The sequence below is a fragment of the Passer domesticus genome, chromosome 19 (assembly GCF_036417665.1).
Source record: "Passer domesticus isolate bPasDom1 chromosome 19, bPasDom1.hap1, whole genome shotgun sequence".
Taxonomy (NCBI): Eukaryota; Metazoa; Chordata; class Aves; order Passeriformes; family Passeridae; genus Passer; species Passer domesticus.
In genome coordinates this window covers 7,532,121-7,544,087 of record NC_087492.1, presented here as the reverse complement: position 1 = coordinate 7,544,087, position 11,967 = coordinate 7,532,121, and the positions used below count along the sequence as shown (strand labels likewise).

Genomic DNA, 11,967 nt, shown 5'->3' with positions numbered 1-11,967 from the left:
GGGAGCTGCTAAAAGAGTCATTTTTCTGCTGGAAGAAGTAATTTAAGTATCCTGTGGCAAAGAGGATGTACAGCCCTTGTGAGGTGTAACTGGAGCTCTGGCCCATCTGGAGCCAGGCAGGAAGGGGACAGGGAACCTGGCTAAACAGGGGAGTGAGACAGGTTGAAAAATCCTTGCAAAACCATAAAAGCCTCCAGGACAAGCCCATTCCTCAAACATGGATGCTCTGCCTTGTGTGTGGGGACAAGGAGCACTGAGGAGTGCGAAGTGTGGGATGTCCCAGGGACACAGTGATGTTGGTGCTCAAATTGTACCACACAGGAGGTCCCTTGGATCCTTTTTCTGTCTCCCTGCAGTGACAATTTACACCCCCCATTTCCACAGCCAAAGGCAGCCCAGCACAGCTGCCTCTCTGGAAACCAGAGTGCATTGATGGGAACAGTGTCAGTGGTTTCCACGAGTGTCAGGCAGGGATTTGTAATTCCAGGGCTCCTGCTGCTACCAAACAGTGATAATCCTGATCCCACCAAAGTCAGTGGGCATAGAACTGCTGTGCTTCCAGCAGAGTAGGAGCGGGATTGGGCATGCCCAGCTTCCAGCTGGAAGTAGGGTGCTGGAGGGGACCCAGGGAGCATCACTCTTAGGCAGCCCCTTAGACCCCACAGCTGAGCTGCACCCATGCAGCATTCCCACCTCCTTCTATTGCTCCTGATATTTTTAATATTACTTTTTGTGATGGAAACTTTACCTCTCCTCTTAACTTCTTAAGACACAGCTATTTCCTCTGGACTTTTCCACTGCCCACAAACCTGCCCACTTCTCAGCCTGGAAATCTGACAAAACACCAACAAGCTGAGAGAGCTGGGCTGTTGAGCCTGGAGCAGAGAAGGCTCCAGGGAGACCCCAGAGCCCTGTGCAGTGCCTAAAGGGGCTCCAAGAGAGCTGGAGAGGGACTTGTGACAAGGGCCTGGAGCAACAGGACAAGGGGGAATAGTTTAAACTGAAGGGGGAGAGATTTAGATTAGATATAAGAAGGGAATTGTTCCCTGTGAAGGTGGGCAGGCCCTGGGTGAGGGTGCCCAGAGCTGCTGTGGCTGCCCCTGCATCCCTGAAGTGCCCAAGGCCAGGCTGGACAGGGCTGGGAGCAGCCCGGGGCAGTGGAAGGTGTCCCTGCCATGCAGAGGGTTGCACGAGGTGACTTTTACGGCTCCTTCCAGATCTGCAGCGGGGCCGGTGCCGCGGCGCGGGGGTCCCGCGGTGCCGGGGCTGCCGGGGGGGCGGCGCTGGCCCGGGGAGGCGGGGAGCGGAGCCGGAGCGGAGCCGGAGCGGAGCCGGAGCGGAGCGGGGCGGTGCCGGGGCGGTGCCGGGGCGGTGCCGGGGCGGGCCCGGTGCCGGGGCGGGCGGAGAGGTGCCGAGGCATCGCCGTGCGAGCGGCGCCCCGTGTGCCTCCTGCGCCCCCGGCCAGCACCCCCGGGCCGGGGCATGGAGGCGGCGCACAGCATCCCCGTGCTCGACGTGCTCCGCCGCTTCGGGGTCAGCGAGAGCTGCGGGCTCAGCCCCGAGCAGGTCCGCCGCAACCGGGAGAAGTACGGCCCCAATGGTCAGTGCGGAGCGACGGGATCGCCGTGGGATGCGGGGCGGGGGTGGGATGGGGCAGCGCTAACGGGACACCGGCATCCCGCCTGGCACCCATCGGCACCCTCCCGACCGGGACCGGGATGGGGATGTGACCGGGATCCCCCCAGCGGGATGGGAATGTGGACAGGGATCCTCCCCGCCGGTTCCGGAAGGGTCCGGGGTGCTGCCGTGGGTCCCCCCCGGAGCATCCTCCCGGCCCCGGCTGTGCGGAGGATCGGTGGGGATGTGCCGCGGGACACCTGTTGATCAGGGCAATATTTATCGGCTTTAATTAAAGGCTAATTTCTGCGGGTTCGGGCGGCCAGGAACGTCGGCAATTAGCGGGGTGTTAATTCCGCTGGCGGAGGGACAGAAAGCGGGGAGGGACAGCGATATCTTGTTACCAGGAAGGAAAGAGGGGAAGGTCTCATTGCCTGCGGGTGGCAGAGGGAACCCCAAAACAGCCGTGAGAGGCGTCCTGGGGGATTCGCTCGCCCCTACGGCAGCCCCGGCTGTGGGTGCTGCTGGGACAGGCGGCGGTGGTGGGGACAGCGTCCGTGTCCCGGCCCTGCCGGTGTCACACTGACCCGGGGGACCCGCGGCGAGCCGCTGGCATCTTCACAGGACTGAGAAGGGGAATTTGTAAACGTGTCTTTTGAAAGTGTTCCGTGTGCCCGGGAGGGGCTGGCTGGGGTGTCTGGACCCCCCCGGGTGATTTTAGGGTGGCTTTGTTCATGCTGTGACCAAGGTGGGTCGTGAACTCTGCATAGGAAGCCGGAGGGGTTAGGGTGGTTTGCTCCAGTGCTTTGGAGCAGTGAGTCCCTTCTCAAACTTCTGCAAGGAGATCAGTGTGTAAAGTGTCTCCTGGGCTGGAGCTTGTTGCATCTGCTTTTTGCTTGATCCTCACGGATGAGGCTGAGGGAAGCCTGAGTAGATGCTGGCAGGATTGCTGCCTGCATTTCTGTTTGTTGGGAGAGCTGCATTTCTGTTTGTTGGTGGGATCAGAGGGCTGTGACTCCTCCAGCCCTGGGAGCAGCTGTCCTGTGCTGAGCTGTGCTCAGGGCCCCCCATCCCACCAGTGCTCCCTGTCCCAGGCAGCTTCAGCTTCATTCCCAGGGCCAGCATGGTCAGGGCTGCACTTGGGAGCTCTTGCCATGGAGAATCACATCTGCTCCTGTTAGGCTTGATTTTGGAGAGGGGCAGCTGGGGACCTGTCTGCTTAACCAGGAGGAGCCCCTCTGCTTTGGGGGCTGAAGGCAAAATACATCCTCAACGCAAAATACATCCTCAACACCAAATACATCCTTGTCAAACAGGTGGCTGGTCTGATTTCAGGGTATAACTGCAGCCAGTTTCTGTGCCATGCCCTGGCCCCACAGGCTGAGGGTGGTGTGTGCTGTGCAGCAGGGTGCCACCGATGGGCATCACCACTGTGGGGCTCCTGGTGGCTTTGTCCCTCTGCTGTTTGCCCAAGTGAATCATCCTCACTGAGTCAGGCACGTTGGCTGCTCAGTGGCACCCGGCTCTGCCTTGACAAAGGGAGCTCAAAGCTGTGACGTAGGTGCAGAGCAAAGGGTTAGTGGTGGCAATTAGTTTGCCTTTAATTTTTTTTCTTTTTGCTTCCTCCTCTTGCAAGCAGTGGCTCTGTGCTCTCCTCGCTTGGCAGTTTTGTTTCCCGTGCACTCCAGCACTGGGTTTCTCATGGGCTGCTGTTCAGAGGAGCTGCTGACTTTGGGGTGCCCTGTGTCTTTCACCTTCCAGGCACAGCTCTGCAGCTCCTGTGCTGCACAGCTCGCTGTGGTGTGGGCAGTTCAACCCTCAGTGAAATGTGGTCCAAGGTTTTTAAGAATTCATAACTTCTGCAATTTCTGAGCAGTATTTATATTTTTCTCATGGTGCAAATGAGACATAGACAGTTTATAACAGCTTAAACCATGCAGATAGGGAAATGTGTGGTTTGCTTGGTTTTAAACCTTAGTTTTAAGCAAAAAGTGGGGTTTTTTTCCAGCATGGTGAGACCTTGCAGGTTGTGCTGTGGCAGCAGGCACCTTGGCTGTGCTGGGTGACCCTTGAGTGTCCTGTTTGGGAGAGCTGCTTGGGGTGAGGGTGCCACAAGGGAGCAGCTTGGGACAACGAGCTGGGCTTGGAGATGGGCTGTATTAAATTGCGTTTAGGTTTAAATTAAACTCTAGCAGCAGAAGTGTGGGGCAGTTTGGTGACTCGTTTGAGCTCGCACAGAAGGGGAAGAAAAATCTTGTGAGGCTCGAAGTGCAGAGCAGGCCTTAAGCTCCAGCTACTTTCATTTTCGCACCCTCCTGTCTCACATTCATTCATTTCCTTCTAATCTTGAGCTCCAAACTGCCAGTGTGGTCGTGAATCACAATCTAAAATACATCATCTTTCTGAAAAACTGCCTCCTGACATGCTTCACAGAGCTGCTGGCTGCTGCTTTTTTATTGCATTTAAAAGAATACGAGCTGCAACGAGCTCTGACGTTAAGTGAGAAGCAGCCATCATTGGTGTGACTGATATAAAATTATTTTATTTTTTGGGGGCGGTGTTCTTTTGGAGCTTAAAATTGGTTTTTTTTCAGATCCAGGGCTCACAAACACATTTGCAGGAGGAAGCAGAGAGCAATACTGATTATTTGGTATCTCCAGCCCGTGGCTGGGGAGCCAAGCAGTGTGGTACAGATTACTGGAGTGGAAGAAGATATTTCTCCATCAGGAAGAGCTTGTGTTCTCGTTTCAGCTCTGTCATCAGTGCTGTCAGCATGGCTTTTCATTTGCCAAGGAAACTGGAGAAGCCACAGAACACTTAGGTCTCACCATGGCAATTCTGAATCTCCCAAGTCAATTTTAATTAATAAATGCTTTGGATGTCTCACATGTGCCTAGCAGGTGCTTCCCTATACCTCATCCCATCCACTAGCTCCAAGCTCCACAGGTTGTTTTTAGACCACAAAACTTTAAAAAAACACCAAACAAAAATAACCAAATGCACATCTGTTACTTTATAGGAGACTGAGCAGGAGGGTACGGGCATTCACCCTTCCTAAATGTAAAACCAGGGGCACAATTTCCCTTGAAATGATTTGATTTTTGCCGGGGAACGACAGATGTAAACAGGAGTTGCTTTGTGGACAGACAAGTGATTTTTCTGTTTTAAATATAGCTCTGATTTATCTCTTCTAAATGGATTTCTGAGTGTAAATGAGCATACATTTCAGGCAGGATATTGCTGGCATTAATGTGTATGCATAATTTTATTTGCTCCATCGGTAACCTAAATGGGCTGTGAATGTCAGCAGAGTCAAACTCCAGGCTTCAGCATAGGGGTGCTTATCTCATCTTGCGTTTCATCTCCTCTGACTCTGAAGCAGAAACCCTGCTGTGGTTGGAAACTCAGCTGGGCAGGACCATCCTGCCCATCCGCCCTCCTTGGGGCTCACCCATCCTCTTCTTTCCTGCCCTGCTCTGGGGGTGACCCCGCCGTGGTACCCCACGCTCTGCAGATGCCATGCCTTGCTGCAGGTGCAATGTAGCTGTGTCTAAGTGTTATTCAAACCTGGTTCAGCTCAAAGCCCACCAGCAAATTTGCTTGTTTTTTCCACCACACCTCCCTGTGTCTCTACAAGCCTCGCTTCAGGATCCCCAAATCTTTGTGTGTGTTTTCCCATGTGCATGCTGAGCCTGCCTGGGCGGGAGGAGGAGACATTCCCAAGCCCAAATCCAGCCGGGGCTGTGCTGCTCCTCTCCTCAAACCCACCAAGGCTCATTCTCAAGGCACGAGCACACATCTGAGCCCCTGTTTTGCTAGAAACACGGCAGATACATGCTTTATTTGCACCCTTTCCCCGGGATGTGTGTGTGCATCCGTCGGCACACGCGTGTGTCTGCGCGTACTCCGCCTGCGGCGCGGGGCTTGACGTTGAATGAGCTGCTGGCGGTTGCTAACGAGCCAAGGTTATGCTCCAGCTCTCTCTTGACAATAATAAAAAGCAAAAAAAAAGAGAAATAAAATTTCTATTTCATGCTGAAGTATTTGAGGTGGCAGCAAGAGGAGGAAAAGCAGCATTTTCTGACTCATCAAACTCTGCGCTCTGTTCCTCTGTGCATCGCCCACCTTTCCCACCCCCGAAACACACGCTGAACAGTCTGATTCATAAACATGCTACGGGTTGGGTGTTTTTTTTTTTTTTCTCCTCCTCCAAATCCTTTCCCTGAGGAGACATGCTGAGGCATTCAAACCTTGCGAGTGCCTTCAAATTTGGGGAGAGACTACACGAAGTTTTCGTAATTGACGGAGAAACTTGGGATTTTCATCTCTGTGCCATCCTCCGAGATTACCTGCATTCACACCTACCTTTAAAAAACACTGTGAATCAAGAGCAAGGTTCAGAAAAACTGACATCTGCTGTCTAAATGCTGCAGGAAGCAGGGAAGAAAGGTTTGCAGGGCCATAAGACACAGAAACTCTGCTGTGGGAGAAGGGATTGCGCCTGCAGGTCTTGTGTTTACCCCTGGGGTTGGTCTGCCTCGTGGCACATATTATTTCATGAATATTTTTATTTCATTGCTGGTTTTAAAGCTGGGGGTGGTAGAGTTGGTGCTACAAAACACTGATTTAAGAGGAGCTGGATGCATGTGGATGCCCAGATGCTGGCCTGGGATGTGCTGCTTCCAGTAAGGGGCTGGAACGTGTCCTCCAAAAACACCACTAGCAGCAAAATACCCTCCTTCTCCCAAGGTAATCCTTTTCCCCAGTAATTCAGGTGTCTCTTTTGAAGTCCCTACTCCAGCCAGGCATTTATGGCCATCCTAGAGCCATACTTGCCATCACCACAAAGTCACACCTCTGCTCTTTGCCATTTCAGCACCATTGGTCTTCCTGCATGTTTTAAGCCTTTCCTTACCTCCAGATCTGATTTGAAGTATTCAGTTTCTGTGGTCATCTCCCCCCAGGGTAAATCCCTGAAAAATCCTTTTGATATTTATTTTGCGAGTAAGTTTCGCTTTCTAAAGCTTCCCTCAAACCCATTTTTCTTGAGTAAAAAGCCTCACTCCATGCCTGCTGTTGCTGTTGCTTTCTTCCTCCCAAGGAGAATTTTAATTTTTGAGAAGCATCCAAGCTGCTGCCTTTTCACTCTGTGTTTGATCTGCTCCTGCAGAAGGGATGGTGTGAGAACAGGAGGCTCCTGGCTGTGGGTTGGCTCTGTCCTGGCACAGCCACAGCCCAGGTGATGCTTCTGGCATGGACCCCGTGGCACATCCCTGAAGAGGGGCTGGGGTGCAAATGCTGGCACAAAGCAGAGCTCAGGGTTGATCAAGGGAGACTTCAAGTGACTTAAAGCAGGTGGTTGCTGTTTCTGGTGGTGGCAGCTGCCCTGTGCAGCTCTCAAGACCACGGCTGATCCTCTCTGCACAAAACCTCCCCGGAGAGCAGCGTTCCTGTGATCTGCACCAGGGATCTGAGCTGGCCATCAAAGGGCAGCAGGAACCTCACAGGGCTGCTGGCAGCCCCAAAGTGCTTCTATTTTCATAGCACTGCAAAATGAGGTGGTTTGATGCTTTTTTGTATGCTCAAACCTCTGGAGGAGCCAGCTTTGATTTTTCTCCCACACACAGCGCTTGCAAAGTCAGTTGGGATGCTGATACCCCTCCAAAATATTGTTGGGGTTTTTTTTAGGGTTATTTTTTGTAAGCTATGAGCCAGATGCTGAGTGTTTACATCCTGTGCCTTTTTCCTAGCTGGTGCTGCCCCACTCCTGGGGAAGGGACTCCTCCCTGTGAGGCATTGCTGAGGCTGGACCAGCCTCAAAATCCTTCTCTTGGTCCATCGAGCCCGCCTGGGGGCCAGTGGATGCTCCATCCCTGTTAATGTTTTCAGGACTGTTGAAAGAAGGACTGAGAAGTTAAGAGCAACACCTGGGCTGTATTCCAGGGGGGATTAGGGCATTAAAAGCAGAATAACAAACCTCTTTGGGCGGGTAATGCTGGACATGTGGGTGCTGGCATTGCACAAGGGTGCTCTAGAATTCCTGCTCACTATTTTCGATGGCAGAAGCCCATCAGGCAGTGCTCCCTGCCCAGCCCCTTGCTTCTCTCTGCTCTTCAGGGGCATTGGAGCTGCAGACATGAGGCTGTTTTCTCCTGGGCTGGCTGCTGGGATGTGGGTTGGGGCAGAAATGGGATGGAAAAGGGGAGGGGAGACACTGGGAGTGGGATGTGGACCAGGAGCTGAGCAGGGTGATGTTTTCTGGCACTGCTGGCACTCATGGTCTCAGTTACAAGGTAAAAATACATGATTATCAGAAGAATGTTGGGTTTTTCTACTTGCTTTTTAAATATTTATTTCCTTTTTTTGCTTTTTTTCCCTTCCCCTGGTTCCCATGTACGCATGGATGACCTCCCATGGCATCTCAGCTGGGGTGAAGGCAATGCAGGCAGCCCCTCCTGCTCAGCTGGAGCACCTTGGGCAGGAGAAACAGCTGATGCTGAGGGCACTGGGATGGGTGGGAGGGATGGATGGAGGAGAAGGGGCCTGTGGCTACTCTGGGTGGCAGCAGGACAGAGCTGTCTGGGGCTTCAGTCCAACCCAGTGCAATATTAACATGCAGAAAACTCAGAAAGCACCAACCCCACAACCCCAGAATTTATTATTCTGCATATGATAATTATCTCTCTTTTTTTTGTGGTATGGTTACTCATGATCTTTTTTTTTTTTTTTTTTTTTTTTTATTTCGGTGTTGGTAGCACTGGAAGTAGAAAGTATATCAATAACCTATATTTAAAAAAAAAAAATCCCCAGTGCTCAGTGGAGCTGCTTTTAGTATCAGTTACCTCGCTGGAAAACAGGTAGCAGAGATCTGGGCTGGAAGTGTAGAAATGTTGAAAAAACTGGAGCCAAACAGCAGCAGAGAAAATTGTGGTTACTCCAGTATTTCCATGACGTGAGCGTGCACCGGAGGCTGCTCCGCGGGCGGTTAACCCCTGACGGGCAGGGCTGCAGGGCTGCGGGGCTGCGGGGCTGCGGGGCTGCGGGGCTGCGGGGTTGCGGGGCTGCAGGGCTGCGGGGCTGCATGGCTGCGGGGCTGCGGGGCTGCAGGGCTGCGGGGCTGCGGGGCTGCATGGCTGCATGGCTGCGGGGCTGCGGGGCTGCGGGGCTGCCGGCTCCCCCCGCATCCAGCGCTGCCTGCCAGGACACAGGCTCCTAATTCCCACCAGGATTCATGCTGATGGTCCTCTCCATGATTGGCTTTAGTCGAGACACTCATCTCCTGAAAGAAGGGTCACATCTGAGATGCTGAATTAATCCTTGCCAGCGATTAACCTCGTGTCTCTAACAAGCATTTGCTGGTTTGCCGTGGGAACCTCCCGGTTTTTGAGGTTTGGCTGCTCGTTATCACTCTATAAAAACCTTTTTTCTTTCTCACCCGCAGAGGTGGCGAGGCTGAGATCAGGCTGTGGTTTGGTGGTGATCCCATCCCATCTGCCCGTGTGCTGCCTGCTCCAACACATCCCGGGACACTGGGGACATGTGGTGGCATCAGTTTGTGACCTGGGATGGCTGAAAGCTGAAGCGTTGTAGCTCTTGTTAAAGTCCAGATCTGTAGTAGTCCTAAACCTGTGTCACTGCTCTGATCACCAAAATCTTCTTAAAATGTAAATGCTCAGCAATCTGCTGGATGTGCTGATGCAGGTCCTGGCTTTGTACCCTCTGGTCCTACCTGAACGCACTTGAGATTATATATGCACTTATATATCCCATTTGAGATTTTATATACATGTTCTTCATTTGAGATTGTAAATGTGTGTCCCATTTGAGACTACTCATATGTGCTCCATTTGAGAGTAACATATGTCCAATCTGAGATTTTTATAATGATACATATATATATATATATATCTCCTGTTTGAGATTTTATATATGTATGTAGTTTCCTATTTGGGATTGTATATATATGTGTCTTATTTGATAACCAACTAATGTCACTTATTAACCCACTGATGCTATAGATAGATATAGATATAGATAGATAGATATAGTATAGATATTTTTACATATGTACGTATATACACATATATATAATATATATATGCAGTATATATATTGTATATTTTATATATGTATATACACATATATAATATATATATGGTATATATAGTATATATTTATATGTGTATATATATACACACATATATATACACAGTACATATAGTATATATTTTATATATATGTACATATACATACATATATAAAATATATATACAGTATATATATACACGGACAGTACACAATATATATGTATAAATATACACAGTATATATATACTATATATAGTATATATACATACATAGATATTATATATACAATATATATTATATATACAATATATATTATATATATATATAATATACATTATATATGCACACATACATTTAAAATATATATACATGTATTTATGTATATATATATATGTGTGTATATATATTATATGTATATATATGTATATATATTATATGTGTATATATATATTATATGTGTGTGTATAAATACATATATATTATATATAGTATATATAGTATATTTTTATATGTATATATACATACATTTATATATATATACACACACATGTGTATGTATATATGTATATATGTGTTTGTGTGTATATATATATGTATGTATGCATGCATGTATGTACATATACACACATATAAAAAAACTTCCCCCATACAAACATTTACAAGTAACTATGGGACACGTTTGACCAAAGCCCCCTTTATGGGGGAGAGCAAAGCAGCGGCAGCAAAAGCCGTGTGTGCCTGGGGGCCGCAGCTCCCGCAGCAGGGTGCGCGCAGCCGGGCGGCGGCGGCCCGGGCGGGGCGGCTCCCGCTGCCTCCGAGGTGCGATGTTTCGGGAGGAAATCCGCTCCTCGCTCTTGCGTGTCCCCTGTGCCCCTGGGTTCCTGCCCGCGGTATTTTTGCTCCGGTGTTTCCTGCTATTTAAGCAGCCGTGTGTTTGAAAGCGGGGGGAGGCGGGGAAGGGATGCGAGTGACTCCGGGCTGGGCCGGCTTTTCTCTGTCCCCAAAAGCGCTCCGGCCACCCGCGGGTCCCCAAAGCCACCAGCTGTGCCGGGGCTGCCTGGGAAAGCTGTTCAGTCCCCACAGCTGCTCCGTGTGCTCCTGGGGTGATGAATGGCCAAAACGCATTTTTTCCTTTGTTTTGTTTTGGTTTTTTTTTTCCCCTTGTGTTTCTGGAGAAACCCCCTGGAACGCTTGCAGAGCTGTCCTCAGAGCAAATGCAAGGCTCCGAGTTTTTTGTGTTGGATGTGTGCTTTATTATACAGGGTGGGTTATAATTATAATGAATAGTAATAATAATAATAATAATAATAATAATTTGGGATTTGTTTGCTTTGTTTTGGTTTTTATCTTTCTTTTTCTGGTTTGGAAACAGTTTTCCTTGCATGGGTTGGTGATAAAAACCAGTTGTTTTTTGGGAAGGCTGTGTGGGTGGGGGAGATTCTCTCCTCTTCTGTTTTCTTCGCCAAGGGGAGTGAAAGCTCAGAGATGCTCGAAGAGGAGCTGAGCTGAGCTGAGCTGAGCTGGGCTGACCTGAACTGAACTGGGCTGGGCTGAGCTGAGCTGAGCTGAGCTGAGCTAAGCTGACCTGAACTGAACTGAACTGAATTGAGCTGAGCTAAGCTGAGCTGAGCTCGGTTGAGCTGAACTGAGCAGAGCTGGGCTGGGTTGAGCTGAGCTGAGCTGGGCTGGGTTGAGCTGGGCTGAACTGGGCTGAGCTGAACTGAGCTGAGCTGAGCTGAGCTGGGCTGAGCTGGGCGGTGCTCCCGGGCTCCGCTGTGCCCGAATCCCCGGGGATCCAGCCCAGCTGGAGCTTGCCCAGCAGGAACCGAGCCGGTCGGGATACCCTTCCCCTCCCCTCACCTGCCTGTCTGCACTTTCCTTTTTCCATTCTGCAACCTCCCAAGTCAACAGAAGAGCTAAATTAAGGAACCTGTGGGGAGTGAGTGGAAAAGTAAAAATGGAAAAGGCTGGCTCAGCAGTGCAGGCGGGAGAGGGAAGTGATGGAGCTCTGTTCCTGGTCCGTCACAGAGGGTTCCCTTCGGGTCATCCTTGGGGTGTTTGTTGGGGTTTTGCAGTTTTTCTGGGCTTTTCCATGCTTTGAGAGCCAGGATCTTCTGTGCTCCTCTCCGGAGGGGATTTCTGCAGTGACCCAGGTGCAGTGACGCAGGAGAAGGGGCTGCAGTGCTGGCTCAGACCCACTCTGGGATTCCTCTTCTGTTTATAAAGCCTAATTCAAATTATTCTTCCCTCTTCCACACAAATA

General features: G+C 50.4%; 1 protein-coding gene across 1 annotated transcript in view; it reads left to right on the top strand.

Annotated features, from left to right (window-relative positions):
- Positions 1-1,363: 1,363 nt before the first annotated feature.
- ATP2A3 (ATPase sarcoplasmic/endoplasmic reticulum Ca2+ transporting 3) overlaps positions 1,364-11,967 on the top strand; it is a 55,851-nt gene continuing 45,247 nt past the window's right edge. The window contains exon 1 of the mRNA XM_064395021.1: positions 1,364-1,600. Coding sequence (XP_064251091.1) covers positions 1,483-1,600 — 118 coding nt within the window. The 5' untranslated portion in view covers positions 1,364-1,482. The remainder of the gene's footprint in view (positions 1,601-11,967) is intronic.